The 16125-nt window shown below is 39.9% G+C and overlaps 1 protein-coding gene across 5 annotated transcripts; it reads right to left on the reverse strand.

The window, feature by feature from the left end:
* Positions 1-8: 8 nt before the first annotated feature.
* On the reverse strand, positions 9-15741 carry LOC5516536 (serine/threonine-protein kinase TAO1). Of its 5 annotated transcripts, none has more exons than XM_032386434.2 (23): positions 15589-15741; positions 12899-13090; positions 12408-12479; positions 12163-12264; positions 11995-12040; positions 11857-11915; positions 11557-11605; positions 11438-11479; positions 11252-11312; positions 11104-11155; positions 10927-10966; positions 10620-10713; positions 9466-9547; positions 9139-9342; positions 8328-8444; positions 7676-7849; positions 6839-7063; positions 6480-6677; positions 5236-5412; positions 4550-4789; positions 3356-3568; positions 2698-2880; positions 9-1778 (listed from the first exon to the last, which is right to left on the reverse strand). In XM_032386434.2, the coding sequence occupies exons 2-23, from the start codon at positions 13025-13027 to the stop codon at positions 1518-1520; spliced, it is 2820 nt and encodes a 939-aa protein (XP_032242325.1). In that variant the 5' UTR covers positions 13028-13090; positions 15589-15741; the 3' UTR covers positions 9-1517. The 5 variants fall into 5 exon arrangements, with proteins under 5 accessions (XP_032242325.1, XP_032242326.1, XP_048581799.1 ...); XM_032386435.2 differs by having other exon boundaries at positions 12899-13087; positions 15589-15727; XM_048725842.1 differs by lacking the exon at positions 15589-15741 and adding an exon at positions 14546-14706.
* Positions 15742-16125: the final 384 nt, after the last annotated feature.

Raw genomic sequence — 16125 nt, forward strand, 5'->3', positions numbered from 1 at the left:
CACACATCTTGCAAGTACTGTCTAATTCTTTTCAAAGAATAACAAAATGCAACTAAGAACATAATTTGATTAAAAATGCCCCGCTTGGAGACAAGGGATCACTTGTCTAACTTACTAGAAAAATAGGGGGTCACCGATCTACGGGCTAGCCTCGTTCCATAGGAAGAGGACATTTTACGAGACTGTGATTATAATAATTTGAAGCTTGTAGTAGTGAAGGGCTTGCTGTGTTCGTATTGTGCGTAGTGTGCCAAGGGAGGCATTGTCACGTGATCTTTGCCGGATCCAGGGTCCCAGCGGTCTTTGCGGGCGCTCACCAAAGGTTGAATAAAGAAAGCACTGAATCCAAAAGCATGAGAACCTGTCTCCTATGCCCGATGATCCAGCTAAATTCTAAGGGCCTGGTTCCTAGAAAGCAAGTTAATGCTTATCAAGGGTTTAATCAGGTTCTTACTCAATCAAATGCCCCGATAGCCATACTAATCCCTGGGTTAACGCTAACCTGCTTTCTAGGAACCAGGCCTTGGTTGTTTTTGAGGTAGAAAACTTCGAGAATCGGTCGCAAAGACCACTAGTTTTTTGAGCATGATGTTGCTTTCCTTTAGATGAAATCCCTTAACCAGCCCCGAGACAAAACCTTTAAAAAACTAATTGTTTAAAAACTACGCTCTATTCCTTCAAAACACTAAGCTTTCCGATGCCATTGTGTGACAGATCACGTGACAATTCCAAAAAAAAAGCAGGACAAAGCCTACCACGCACACTTACAACACAGCAAGAAAGAGGTGTCGGCCCGAGCTTATAAATGATAATACAATAATTGCTATAAAACATTTGAGGTGTCTTGGGGAACGATTGCTTTGATTAAACCCTACTGTGTTCATCAAAGAAAATTCAAATTGGTTCAACTCGTTCAGAGTTATATAATTACTTTTTTCCTCTGGTCTAACACCAAATTTCGAGACTTACAAATATACAAATGTTACGTCGAAAAGAGAGACAGCCCGACTGGCATTAGAATGACCGAGGGATTATCATAACCCACCCTATTATCTTTGATAAAAACCCACAATTCCGACCGAGTTACCCGTTGGATCATCAAGGGGCCCTAAAGGAAGCTATATGCGGATAGCAGTTTATGTTCAACACTCCGCTATAGAAGTAGCACCCTGTCACTTCAGACGGTATAACCCTGTGAACTATTCAGGGGTCCATAAGTGTATTGATGAATGTCGCACACCCCTTATGCCTGGTGCACACTAGTGACATAACGACATTTATGTCATAGGCGCGTGCACCCTTATGTTCATATGTTCAAGTGTGAATGGTTTTGACATAAGCCCAACATAACGTAATGAACATAACGACATAACAGAAAAAATATGTGTTTTTTTTTTCTTTTATGTCATTATGTCCACGTCGTTATGTCGGGCTTAAAAGAGTGCAAGCGCCTAAGTTGTTATGTCGTTATGTCAGTGGTGTGCACAAGGCATTATGGAAGTACTCCCTCTGTCACTTCATGAAGACTGCTGGAGAAGGGTGCCGTTGTTCTCGGAAGGCCTACTTTGCGTGCTTCCACGACTGCTCGTCGTGCTCTCCGTGCTCAAGTTGCTAAGGCTACTCATACTTGTTACACTACGCTGCTTCCACGAGGCCGTAGATAGCGTTTCTATGTCCGCGTTACTGTCGAAGTCTTCAAGTTCACGCTCCTGACGGCTTTGAAGGATAGCTTGTTTTTGTTCACGCATTTCTCGTAATCTTTCGGTTTCTTGCATCATCTGTAAGAAAGAGTGCCGCACAGTGAGTGGCGAAAAACGTAGAGTATGGAAAGACATGGAGCGTGGGAACGAGCTCGCCCCTGTCCCATTCGTTTACCGTGGTCACACAACTACTGAGGCGGTCATAAAACAAGTCCCTTATGCAAGTTGGTGGCCTTATTTACGGTACAGCACTGTCCATTATTATATTGATGTGAGGGGTCGCACAATAAATTAAGATGAAGTATATGTGTATCGTCGTTCCAACACATTAGATTCTATGATAGGTTGCACAATACCCTGCAGGCGGAGCTTTACTCCTGTTATCAGTTCACTTATCCGTGCCGCGACTCTGTTCTTTCGCGTTCTCGTAAAAGAACAGAGTCGCGACACGAATAAGTGCACAATGAATAAGTGCACAATAAATTGAGGCCAAGTACATGTTTATCGCCGTACCAACACATGACAGTGAAAGGTCGCATAATAAATTGAGGTTAAGTACATGTGTATCGCCGTACCGACACATGACAGTGAAAGGTCGCACAATAAATTGAGGTTAAGTACATGTTTATCGCAGTACCGACACATGACAGCGAAAGGTCGCACAATAAATTGAGGTTAAGTACATGTTTATCGCCGTACCGACACATGACAGTGAAAGGTTGTTCAATAAATTGTATCGCCGTACCGACACATGACAGTGAAATGTCGCACAATAAATTGAGGTTAAGTACATGTGTATCGCCGTACCGACACATGGCAGTGACAGGTCACACTGTAAATTGAGGTTCAGTGCATGTATCACCGTACCGACACATGGCAGTGAAAGGTCAAACTGTAAATTGAGGTTCAGTGCATGTATCACCGTACCGACACACAAAATTTCTGTGAGCAAGAGGTCGCACAACGAGTTTGGGGTGACGGAGTATACGGGGCGTACCTTTTCTTCCAGCAGGGCTCTCCGTACCGACACTTTGTCCTGTAGCTCTTTCTCCTCTCGTTCGTGCTGCGCCTTGAGTTGCATCGCCTGCTTGCTCTGGTATGCGCTCAAGAGCTCCTGCTCTCCCTGGAGCTTCTGCCGGAACTCCTCTTGCTCCTTGAGCTGTACCTCGTCCAGCCGCAGCTGAATCAAAGGCGGGGATTTAAACTCTTTAGTATCAGAATTCGGATGACGATCAACACATTTTAGTATTAGCTCTCGAGTCGCTGATCGGAAATGATGATCAACACATTTTAGTATCAGCATTCGAAACATTGATAAAAAAACGATGATTAGTAGAATCAACATTCGAATCATTAATAGAAACGATGATCAACACATTCTAGTATCAGCATTCGAATCATTGATAGAAATGATGATCAACATATTCTAGTATCAGCATTCGAATCATTGTTCGAAACGATGATCAACACATTCTAGTATCAGCATTCGAATCATTGATAGAAATAATAAAACACACTAGTATATCAGCATTCAAATCATTGATCGAAATGATGATCAACACTCAGGCAACTCTTAACCACAGGATACCCAAAAGAAATATTGGTTACTGCTCTGGTGTTATCATGTCGAGATTCTGTGCCCGTTGTAGACGTACCGTTTGCCGTTGAAGCATCTCTGCTATGCTTTGGTCGTACTGTACCGCCAGGTCAGCCATCTTTCGCATACGATCCTCGCGGAACTGTTTGATCATATCCTTGTGCTGGTCACGCGGAGTGCGCTCCAGTATCTGTTTCTGTAATGCTTTGTATTGAAGCGTCTGGATGCGGATAGCGTCGCGGTACTGTTTCTTGATACGAATTTCGTGTTGCTACGGAATGGAGCAAAAGACTATAGTCAGGATAAGGAATATAGAATAATACATGGACATAAGTAGATATATAGTAGTAAGCGCAGCGCTTTTGGGTGTTGCTACGGAATGGAGCAAAAGACTATAGTCAGGATAAGGAATATAGAATAATACATGGACATAAGTAGATATATAGTAGTAAGCGGAGCGCTTTTGGGTGTTGCTACGGAATGGAGCAAAAGACTATAGTCAGGATAAGGAATATAGAATAATACAAGGACATAAGTAGATATATAGTAGTAAGCGCAGCGCTTTTGGGTGTTGCTACGGAATGGAGCAAAAGACTATAGTCAGGATAAGGAATATAGAATAATACATGGACATAAGTAGATATATAGTAGTAAGCGGAGCGCTTTTGGGTGCTGTTTTTTGATGAGTAGTTAAGCTACATAACTTGTTTTTCTTCGGCTGCAGAGGGAAGGCCTCACTAGTGTATGCATAGAGGCATTGCTAAACAAGGAGACATGTTTCCTAGTTTAGCCACCTCGAAAAACCTTGTAGCAGCGCATAGAAATGTTTGTCATATAGCTAAGAGACCTTTTCGTCTTGCTTCCTACAACATTTGTCGCACGCTACATGTTTTCGTTGGTGGCTAAACTAGGAAACATTTAGGAGACATGTCTCATGCTACACGCCGCGCTCGACATGTCTCCTAGTTTAGCCAGGCCTTGATTACTATGGATCATGCAAATGTGTGAGTGGAATGGCTAAAAGAATATCGCTCACCCCCTTTGTTATTGTTTATAATAGAAAATGTAACGGTTTACTTGCAAGTAAAATTCAAAACAGCCATCTACGATTGAAGTCTGATACTTTATCAATGATATTTGATAGAAAGTTTCTCAGTGACTCGCTTGAATTAGCCGATGGGAATGGATTCTTTGTGTGACTCGGCATTGAGCGGGAGCATAAAATGGCGGCGTGATTGGCCTTCTTTAATACCTTCAGCGTCTTGGGCTGTTGCTTGAGCTCCGATAAGTGCTTCTTCCTCAGTTCTAGCTCGGCCTGTTTGTTGTACTCCATCTGGTTGGTCCACTCGGTCTGGTGTTGGTGCTGTTGCTGCTCACGGCGCAGCTTGTGTAGTGCCGCTAGGTGCTTGAACTCCAGCTCCTGTGTGCACTCGTGATGCCGAATAAGCATCTGGTGTGACTGCTCCTTCTGAGCTTCCAATTTATTCATTTCCTTTACACACAAACACACACAAAAATATGTTAAAACACATTGATATAAGTTAATGCATTGATTTACATTAACAAAGTAACTGTTCCCAGGGTTTTCCAAAAACGATCCTAGAAATGTAACGGAAAACTCCAATACAAAGGTAAGATAATGAAAAACATTCCATGTTTCATTCTCAAGACACAAAGTAAATTCCAAAATAAGAGGATATACATTTACTTACAATAACATCAGGAATAATTCGACAAAATTTCTCATGTCACAAACATAGCTCAGAAAGCGCAGGTTCCATTTGCTTTCGACTGACATTTTGGAACTCACTATTGCTTATTTGACGATTTTCAAAGCTATCAGCATTTACTATATTTTTTTTTATTATATATTGGACAGTAAAGTGCGGATTATCCTTAAAGTGCGGATAACACCTCTAAGGTATGGATAATACCTACCTCTGCAATAAGTGCTTTTTCCAGGGCGTGTCTTTGCACCAGTTGATCCCGTCTAAACTTCCGCAGCTCCAAACGCAAGTACTCCTTATGACTCTGTACTTTTTGCTGGAGAATGCGAGACTGAGTGGCGCTAAAATTGTCTTTTCGGCCTTGGTAGAGAGATCGATTGGCCTGGTCCTGCAATGGCAAGATAATATGTCTTAAAAAAGCACCATACATATTCCAAGAACTATCACAAGCACCATACATATTCCAAGAACTATCACAAGCACCATACATATTCCAAGAACTATCACAAGCACCATACATATTCCAAGAACTATCACAAACATACAAATTCCAAGAACTATCACAAGCACCAAACATATTCCAAAAACAATCACAAGCACCATACATATTCCAAGAACTATCACAAGCACCATACATATTCCAAGAACTATCACAAACATACAAATTCCAAGAACTATCACAAGCACCATACATATTCCAAGAACTATCACAAACATACAAATTCCAAGAACTATCACAAGCACCATACATATTCCAAAAACTATCACAAGCACCATACATATTCCAAGAACTATCACAAGCACCATACATATTCCAAGAACTATCACAAGCACCATACATATTCCAAGAACTATCACAAGCACCATAAATATTCCAAGAACTATCACAAGCACCATACATATTCCAAAAACTATCACAAGCACCATACATATTCCAAAAACTATCACAAGCACCATACATATTCCAAGAACTATCACAAGCACCATACATATTCCAAAAACTATCACAAGCACCATACATATTCCAAGAACTATCACAAGCACCATACATATTCCAAGAACTATCACAAGCACCATACATATTCCAAGAACTATCACAAGCACCATACATATTCAAAAAACTATCACAAGCACCATACATATTCCAAGGACTATCACAAGCACCATACATTTTCCAAGAACTATCACAAGCACCATACATATTCCAAGAACTATCACAAACATACAAATTCCAAGAACTATCCCAAACATACAAATTCCAAAAACTATCAAAAGCCTGTACATCTTCCATGAACTATCACAAATATACAAACTCCAAGAACTATCACAAGCACCATACATATTCCAAGAACTATCACAAACATACAAATTCCAAGAACGGTCACAAGCACCATACATATTCCAAGAACTATCCCAAACAGCATACAAATTCCAAGAAACAAAGTAGTGACTCACCCTCTTGAATTGCAGCTTGGCCGCCTTGTACTCCGCTTTTTGCTTTGAGCTGAATACCTTCATCTCGTTTTCCTGCTGGTCACGGATATGCCGCAGCAGCTTCTTCTCATCTGACTGCATCTGCTTGACCTTCTGCTCTACCTCGGCCTTGTGCCGGGTCCGCAGCTTGTCAAGCTCCTTTTCAAACTGGTGGACCATCTAGCATAGAGAAATGAGAAGATGTCCTTTTATTAACAAAACAATGAATCTCTACAACAGGGCTAGCTCCCTACCTGGTAACATGCCCTGACCACTCACATGCCTCTTGCATCACCAAGTTATGGTCCATGCCACTCACCAATTTACAGCACCTTACATACCTGGTCATACTCTTTGTCCAGCTGCCTGCGATGGTCGTTCATCTCTGCCTGGAGCTTATTCTCCAACTGCTGAAGCTGTCTTTGGTGATTTTGCCGCATGCGCTTATAGACCAGTAACTGGTCGTGCATTTGATCTGCACCACTGCGATGCTCTTGCAGCTGACGAGCAATGACATTCTGTGGTCGAATGGTGGCAAAGCGGTCATCCTCTTCGCGTATCTTGTGCTGTAAGCAAGGAAAATAGGATACCAAGTTAGCTAATATGGCAAAGTGCTAGAGATAGATCATTTAGATGTTAGACAAGGCTCTATCAGTATTTCTTGAAGCAAATACTGTAAGATCTCTATCCAGCCGCCTCTCTTAATGAGCCACTCTATTTGAGGCAAGAAAAAGGAATAAGGCAGAAGGGTTAATCTTTTGTCTATAGGCACAAATCGATTTGATATTTGATATACTTGACGGCTAAGTATTTTTTAGGTGTGTTGGATTATTTGAGTCTGGTTTAGATATGATCAAGGTAAGGCATTCAAAAATGCTCCTTGGATATACAGTAATCAGACTGTTTGTTTAAACTTCCAATTTCCAATGTGACCCTCTGCTATCATTATTGCAGTGATTAAGCCCCATGAAGGTGATAACAAGATGCACACTCATATTCAAAATGCACACTCGCATTCATTGTTTGCGTCACATTGTGTTCAACACAGCATTACAAGTTTTGTCACACCCTTCTCAGGATGCATTGCAAGAGAAAATCAGCAGACTGTGCACAATCCTATATCCCGGATAAAAATCACCCTATTGTCTTTTAGACAAGTTACACATGCAATGACTAACCGCATGCTGTGAGAATGAGGTTGGACTACTGGGCGTAGCTGTTTCCCTGTCACTCTCGCTCTCAGTGCCGGGCAGGCTCTCTGTGCTGCTGTTATGACTGCTCTCCACGCTGACCCCGCTTGTGTAGCTCTTAACACTTAGCTGCTTATTGCCATGAGGATCACTATCTGCACCCTGAGAAACATCAAAGGATGAAGCAACAGCACACTGAGCAGACTTTATATTGTATATACAGTGCAAGCTTATATAGTGTAATACAGTGTATAGGTTTGCAAGTAACATACTGGTCGTATTACCTCCAAAGGGCACAACACAAAATGATATGGATCTTTTAAGTGAGATGTATATCGCTAAATGCCATCAAAGAGTTAAGGTATTACAAGTCAGATGAATATCGTCAAGTGCCATCATATGATAGTTCTGTTATGAAATGCAGATCATTTAGAGCAATCATTGGAGTTTACAAGTAAGATGCAGATCATTTAGTGCCATAAAATGAGAAGTTAGTTTTTACAAGTGAGATTTTTATCCTTAAGTGCCATCATATGAGAGTCAGTTATTCAAGCATGTACTTATTCAAGGTATGGCTCATTTAGTTGTTTATTACAAGCAACATGTGGATCATTTATGGTATTTATCAGTGGATAAAAACCTGAATATGATAACCCCTGTAGCTAAGTAGAGAGGGAGCAAAAGCGTTGAGATGAGGTCCGTCCATCATGACCAGGCCTTCAAAGTTAACCTGGCACGCAGGTACCAGATACGGCGACTGTCAGCCATGCAGAAAGCAGAGAAAGCGCAAACCAGTAAGTATTTCAGTCAATAAGCACAGTATGATTGTTGGTTTCGGGGCCTAAGGGCTGATATTCAACACTGATAAAAGATGGTTATGGCATTAATTTTTATGTTTGTTAATATCAGTAATTACAGATTTTATTCTTAACTTAAAGCTTGAACTACAGTAGTATAGATACAGTAGCATCACTTCTACAGTATTTCCCCTTTTTCAAGGTTTTAATCATGATTTAGGCTTTACAGTTCAATTGTTAGTAAGGTCAATAAATCAAGAGATATAATGAAGATTGTTTATGTACTGCCTAGTCAAACTCCTTCACGATTCTAGGAAATATCCAGTATGTACTTAACTTTAACTTTAAATAACTTAATTGCCACTAGCGAGCTAATCCGGCAATTGGCGGTCAGCGGAGGCTGGCGCGTGAGAACGATAACGGACGACAACATGTACAAAAACAATGATAACACAATGAAAATACTTGCGATGCTCATAACTTAACGTGACATGCAATAGCAAACAAACGAAAAACACGATGAAAGCCCATCATCGGATTAGCTCACTAGGTAAGGCCGCTACAAAGTTGGCTGCAGATGGTAGACAGGGAAAAACTGCCTGCAGTAAAACATTCCAGACGGGGATAGTGCGATACTGTGGGCAGACTATTTACCTGCTGTTCATCATCCTTGAACTGTGACAGGCTATCGGCATCAGAAGCTCCCTCACTCTCAGATACATCCCCCGGGGCCTCACTCATAATCATCTTCTTCATCTTGCGGTAGTTCATATTATCGAGTGCACGGACAGCAGCCTTTGTCCGACGTATCAAGTCCTTGATTATATTGGGAGGTCTTTTTTGGCTTACAAAACAATGCTATTAATAAGACGATAAACACAGGTTAGTGTAGTAGCTAACAGCCACAATAGAGGTGCTACTGTAAACAATGCTTGCAGAAGTAGATATAAGAAATGAGTGCTAAATAGGTATGGTACATACTTTAATAAGTTGTTCAGCGTCCGGTCTATCAAGAGGGTGTTTCTGTAGGCATAACTGTACAAATTTGATAAAATCTTGGGACCTGCATAAAAAAAAAAAACATATCTTTGGTGAGCAAACTTACAAAAGTGGTTGATTAATTTGTTGATTAATAGAACCTTACTACCTTTCACACTAAGGGTGGGAGGTTTGTTTGGGGAAATATGATTGATTGGTTGTCTGACAGATTTGTTGATCAATAGAATCCTACTGTCCATCCGTACTAAGGGAGAGAGGGTTGTTTGGGGAAATATGATTGATTGATTGACAGACTGATTGATCAACAGAATCTTACTGTCCATCCGTACTAAGGGTAGGAGGGTTGTTTGAGGCAATATAATTGACAGATTGATTGATCAATAGAATCTTACCATCTATCCGTACTAAGGGGGGGAGGGTTGTTTGAGGCAATATGATTGATTGATTGATCGATTGATTGACAGATTGATTGATCAATAGAATCTTACCATCTATCCGTACTAAGGGGGGGAGGGTTGTTTGAGGCAATATGATTGATTGATTGATTGATCAATTGATTGACAGATTGATTGATCAATAGAATCTTACCATCCATCTGTACTAAGGGTGGGAGGGTTGTTTGAGGCAATATGATTGATTGATTGATCGATTGATTGACATATTGATTGATCAATAGAATCTTACCATCCATCCGTACTAAGGGTGGGAGGGTTGTTTGAGGCAATATGATTGATTGATCGATCGATTGACAGATTGATTGATCAATAGAATCTTACCATCCATCTGTACTAAGGGTGGGAGGGTTGTTTGAGGCAATATGATTGATTGATTGATTGACATATTGATTGATCAATAGAATCTTACCATCCATCCGTACTAAGGGTGGGAGGGTTGTTTGAGGCAATATGATTGATTGATCGATCGATTGACAGATTGATTGATCAATAGAATATTACCATCCATCTGTACTAAGGGTGGGAGGGTTGTTTGAGGCAATATGATTGATTGATTGATCGATTGATTGACAGATTGATTGATTAATAGAATCTTACCATCCATTCGTACTAAGGGTGGGAGGGTTGTTTGAGGCAATATGATTGATCGATTGATCGATTGATTGACCAATAGAATCTTACCATCCATCCGTACTAAGGGAGGGAGGGTCATTCTGTGCGATATGGTACAAAGCGCTCATGGCATTCATATTAAACAATGGTGGCTTCCTTTCAGCTGAAAGAGTAAAAATGAAAATGACAATGTTAAAAGAAGTAGTCAACTCTATACCAGTGAGTGGCCAGTTTGTTATAAGCGATCATAGACGCTACGCCCCTGGGGCCACACCCAACATGATGTGCAGTATGAGATAGGTACCGCAAGTATAGGTCAAACAATAAAAATAATTTGAGCTCTTTGGAGGTACTAGCTCAGCAAATAATGGCTTACCCAGTTCTATACATGTAATTCCTAGAGACCAAATATCAACCTAGAATTAAAAAATGGATATTAGGCAATTTGACAGATAAACAGGAGCATCAATCATGTTCAGATTACATTTGAAATAAAACATAGAACCTAACAAAACAAATAGAGCAAGACAAAAAACAAATTTCAAATCTCTACCTTCCCATCGTATTGCCCTTCGTCCATTGCTAAAATTACTTCAGGGGCCATCCTATAACCAACAACTAAACATTAGATACTATCCGTCCATAAATCACTTTGTAAATCTGGCAATAAATCCAACTCTATGTAGAAGCGTATCTCTTACCAATATGGCGTGCCAACAAAAGAGTTAGCTGGTGAACAGAGAGCAGCGGAGCCAAAGTCAGCTGGTAAAAACAGATACATGATGAGAAGAAGGAATTGGCAAACAAACATGCATGAAGGGAGCATACATTTGCTACTGGAAGTGAAAAGGCTTATAAAACAAGCACAAACGGAAGGTGGTTCTTACCTAATTTAACTGTCCCGTCTTCTGTAAGTAGTACATTTCCAGCTAAAATCGATATAAAACATTCCAATGCGTCATTCTAGTACAAATGTAAACAGTAAAAAACAAATAGATGGTTATACCTTTGACATCACGATGAATTTTCTCATGTGAATGCAGATAATGTAATCCCTTCAAAAAATATATTTAATTGTCAGCATGTAGTTTAGAAGAAAACCGATATATAGCTAAATAGAGCAAAAGTTCTCATGTTAATATTTTGTTTATCTAGTTTTACAGTTGTAGCAATTTTTCTTTTGTGTACCTAGAATGGTCATCCTAATGCATATTCCATGTTGTGTATTGTATGTTCAGTAAAAGGGGTGTAAATATGGGGTAAAAAAGGTCATTTCTTTTTACATGTTTGGTGGAAAAGTGTGTACCTGTAAAGAATCTGCACAAATTGCAGCAATCTCTAGCTCTTGTAAAGGTTTTTTATGTACTGCAAAGGGAAGAACAGGTGGTGTTAACATTAAATAACACAATGGAAAGCTGGAAAAAGACAAAGCAAATGATGTTACCTTCTAGAATGTCTGAGGCAGACCCTAGACAATATTCCATAACAAGCTGAAACAAACATATTGATGAATTAATAACCTGACTGACAAGTTCACTTTAATAACTCTATGTATAGGACCAGCTGACCAACCGACTGACAAGATCACAAGCTTCTTAACTCCTCTACTCACCCATGCTGTGTGTTCCTTTATATGACATGCCTTGTAGCTAATTGTATTTCTATGATTACATTGCTTTAAAAATTTCACTTCTTTGACTATGTCCTGCCATTTCTGTAAAGCAAAATCAAAATATAAAATGAAAGACAGTGCAACTACAAGTCCCTATAAAGAACGCTGTGAGAACAGACTAACACAATTCAGCTAGGACAGATAGAGCCCATATAAACTGGAAAATCTGACTGATAAGAACAAACCTCTTGTGACTGTTTTCCACTATATGACATCTTCTTAATTGCAACAACTTCATTTGTTCTGACATTTCTAGCCTGCAAATTATAGGAAAGCATTGATGATGGTGGTTGATGAAAGTGCTTTTACTTTGGTCACATGTGCAACATAAATACCTAACAACTGAATCTCCTAGCTGATTATAAGGACAGAAACAGTACAAAGCAAGTTTGGCTAATGATGGTACACAAACTACATGAGTGCATTTGAGAGGGTTGTTCGTAAGTGCCAGATGCTGGGCAAATTTTCCCAGCTGCGAAATAGGGAAATGTTGGCTGAATAAGCCTCGTGGACTTCATTATTAAAGATTATTAGTAATCAGCCAGCCCAATTTCCTAGCTGACAGGCAGGCAATTTTCTTTGGGATAACCCACATACCGTATGCACTACGCCTTCTATCAATACATCAAAAAGAATGTCACATTTGTCATTTTTCTTGGGATCAAGTATTACTTACATAGTACACTGCACCAAAACTGCCATGGCCAATTTCTCTCAAGTCAGCGTAGATCTTCTCGGGGTCATGGTCGTCAAACAGCCCTGCGTACTCAGCATTCCTGGTCAGTGAACCCTTCACGGAGGGCATGGCCACATCAGGCCTACGCGGCAGCCCACGGAGTGAGCAAGAACTGTGACTCTCTAGTGCCTGCTGAATGTGAACACAAGGCTTATGTGAGGTCGTGTGTAAACAATGCAAACGTGGCCGGGAAAAGCATTTCTGGACTGAGCATTGAGGTTCAGATTGCACACCATAGAGTAGCATTTCTCATGTCACATGGTCAGGTAAACATAGCTGGGCTAAAATAAGTGCATGATGTTGGTGTTGTTTGCAAAAGGCTTTAGATGATGTTTTTTTTTGCATGTGTAGAAATGACTGTTGGAGAGGACTGAAGGGCTAAAATAAGCGAAATAGTTAATCATAAAATAGTGAAAAAGAAAAATTTCCTTTTGAAGAAATAGGACAAATAATTCTTAACTGCATTTAGGGTAAACAAAATGCTAAATTTACTATCTATTTCCATATTTCAGAAAACCATTTTTATAGATTTTAGCCTTCCAGGTATTTTCTTTATTTAAGACCTACATTAGATATTAGCTGTTTTTTATATTCCATTTACTTAAGAGTAACTTGAAAGATAGAAGAGAAGTACAGTATCTGGAGAGGACATGTGACCAAAAAGCATGGAATGGTCCATCCCAACCCAAACCACAGACCAATTTGGGCTTCAACAGAAAACAGAACTGAATACTTAACATCCAAGTCATAGCAACTGGAGTATTGTGTTTTCAGATAAGGGTTTCTCTCTTTACCACAATTTTATTCAATAGCCCAAGTGATTGACATGTTGGACCAGCTGTACAATATAGATGAAACTAGCCAGGCCATCTTTAATACACTTATGTGGTCAAATTAATGCAAAACAGATACATTCTACAACAAAGAAGCCTAAATAGCAAGATAACTTTCCAATTGTCTACATTCACATAATCAAAGTCTAATTAAACTAAACAGTGTAATTAAATTTTTGTAGAAAGATGGCTCATGGGGAAGACAAAAATGAGAGGTGAAAACTGTATTCGTTAAAAACATAATTTTGAACAACTACAAGGACTTCACAAATTTTACTTACGTAGGATAATGTATAAAGCTAGTAACAACAAAAATATTGCTTGTGGAGAAAGTAATAACTGTGAAGTGAATTGAGTAATTGCTTCCATAACTACCATTGTAAGAGGAATCATGCAGGAAATAAACTCTATACCAATCAACAGATGTCAACTGCTCTTAAGTGGTTTAAGAATGTTAGAAGTAAACTCCAGAACTTGACTGCCAGATGCATTAAAGAAAAAAACTTTTCATCCCTTGATTTGAATTCTTCATATAGTTGAGGGAATCACATAATCGAAAGTGCAATAGCATATAATGAAAGCAAATAAAGACAGAATAGTGATTCCACTAGCTAGTAGATTGTTCTATCAATCTATTTTTGTTTGAGCATAAACAATAGGAACCAACATGGCATGGTGAGACCAAGACTCAACTGTTGTCCAATGTGTGAATTAAATTCTCACAAACAAAAAACAATTGAATGATTGTACTTACACAAGGCATTTAGCACTTAAAATTTTCTTGAGATCTCTCTGGAATTATCTTGCAAAATTTCATACAACCAATGAGAAACCGAAGTACATCTCTTTTGGAATAATTCCACGATCAAGTGTTGAAAACGTTAGAAGTTAATTCCACGATCTAACAGATTACGTAAAACAGCATTTTCCACGGATTAATAATTGTGAATAGACCTGGAACTACATGGTTGTATTTTCATGGAAGTAAATTCTGTAATAGGAAGATTACGTGTGCTGGAAGGTATGTAGAGGAAACACGAGATTTTACAGAATTTCGCGGGAATCCTACAAACATAAGACTAGGAAATTAGTAACAATGTCTTAACTATTAAGCAAACAAATTACTCGTGAAATCTCTTCTGAATAGAATAAATGAAATGTGTTGATTAAAGGGAACCTTTAGAAGAAGCGTCATAAGAAAGCGAATTCTGGTTTAATCACGATTCGTTGAAATGTTGTCAACTCCCAGTTGCTTCCCAATTCAAAATCTTTACTAGTTGTCTCACTTCCGTCCAAATACGTTTTCATCGCTGTTAATTTTGGAGCTGTTCATTGATCCATTAACAGAAATCAAAGCATACATTGGAAATAACGGGCCTGTGAAATGTTAAAAAATTGTCGAAGGATCATTTATCTGAACAGGACTATACCAATCTTGATCAAATTCCCTTCGGAAAATTTTGGAAATTTGGTCTAGAGTGGAACACACGTTAACCGCGAGATGGGAACGGATTTGACAATCGTCCGGTTCAATAAACTCCCCGGCAATGAACTAGAGGCATAGTTGAAGTATGAGATCATTACTTGGAAGTAGAAAGAGCAGGATCTAGAGCCGGTGTACCAATAAAGCGGTGTGCAAACGTATTACGGGATGACTAAACTCAGAGAAGGGCAAGGCTGCCTTTGTTCGTCTTCGTAAACATACTTCGCTTTCGAAATTTTCACCATTCGGTAGGAGCTTGCAATTCCAAAGAAAGCCCATGCAAGGGTCCTATAAATATACAATTGAGAACTCACCTCTAAAGTACGATATCTGCAGTAAAATCTTCATGAAACACAACAAAAACTCGCGAAATGCTAATGCCCTCCCAACAACATGGCGGCCTGCCTGTAGCGCATGAGCGTGACGTCCGTCGGCCCAGGCTCCCGAGGCTGGCACGGTCGTGGTAATAGTTCCGTGTTATGTTTGATCACTTTTTATCGCAAGCGCGACATCGCGTTAGAAGTCAGGTGACGACATGTTGCACGAGATTCGGGGTGTGCAGTCTGATGTGACCCAGGCCTTACACCAGCAATGCAAAGAACGATGCCGCAAGGTCAGATTGAGCGGGCGGGGTTTCAAATTCTAATGAGTAAAAAAAAAAACACAACTAATACGACTACGACGCACATTGCGCGCGTATCTAGGGGTTTTCGAGAGCAAAAAAGTTGGTTATTTCTCATTAAAGGGACGTCAGATACTATCCTTTTCCATATGATACCTGTGACTACGACCCCCCCCCCCCTTCCCCCTCCCTCCTCGGCAAATCCTCGATATGCGCCTGCGCGTGTCAT

Source organism: Nematostella vectensis, chromosome 4 (assembly GCF_932526225.1).
Source record: "Nematostella vectensis chromosome 4, jaNemVect1.1, whole genome shotgun sequence".
NCBI classification, from domain to species: Eukaryota; Metazoa; Cnidaria; class Anthozoa; order Actiniaria; family Edwardsiidae; genus Nematostella; species Nematostella vectensis.

Coding starts and splice junctions, on each gene's coding strand:
- LOC5516536 (XM_048725842.1), bottom strand. Junction 8,445..9,138: donor TCAAGGATGATGAACAGCAG/GTAAATAGTCTG, acceptor CATGGCTGACAG/TCGCCGTATCTGGTACCTGC. Junction 6,678..6,838: donor TGGACAAAGAGTATGACCAG/GTATGTAAGGTG, acceptor TCTCTATGCTAG/ATGGTCCACCAGTTTGAAAA.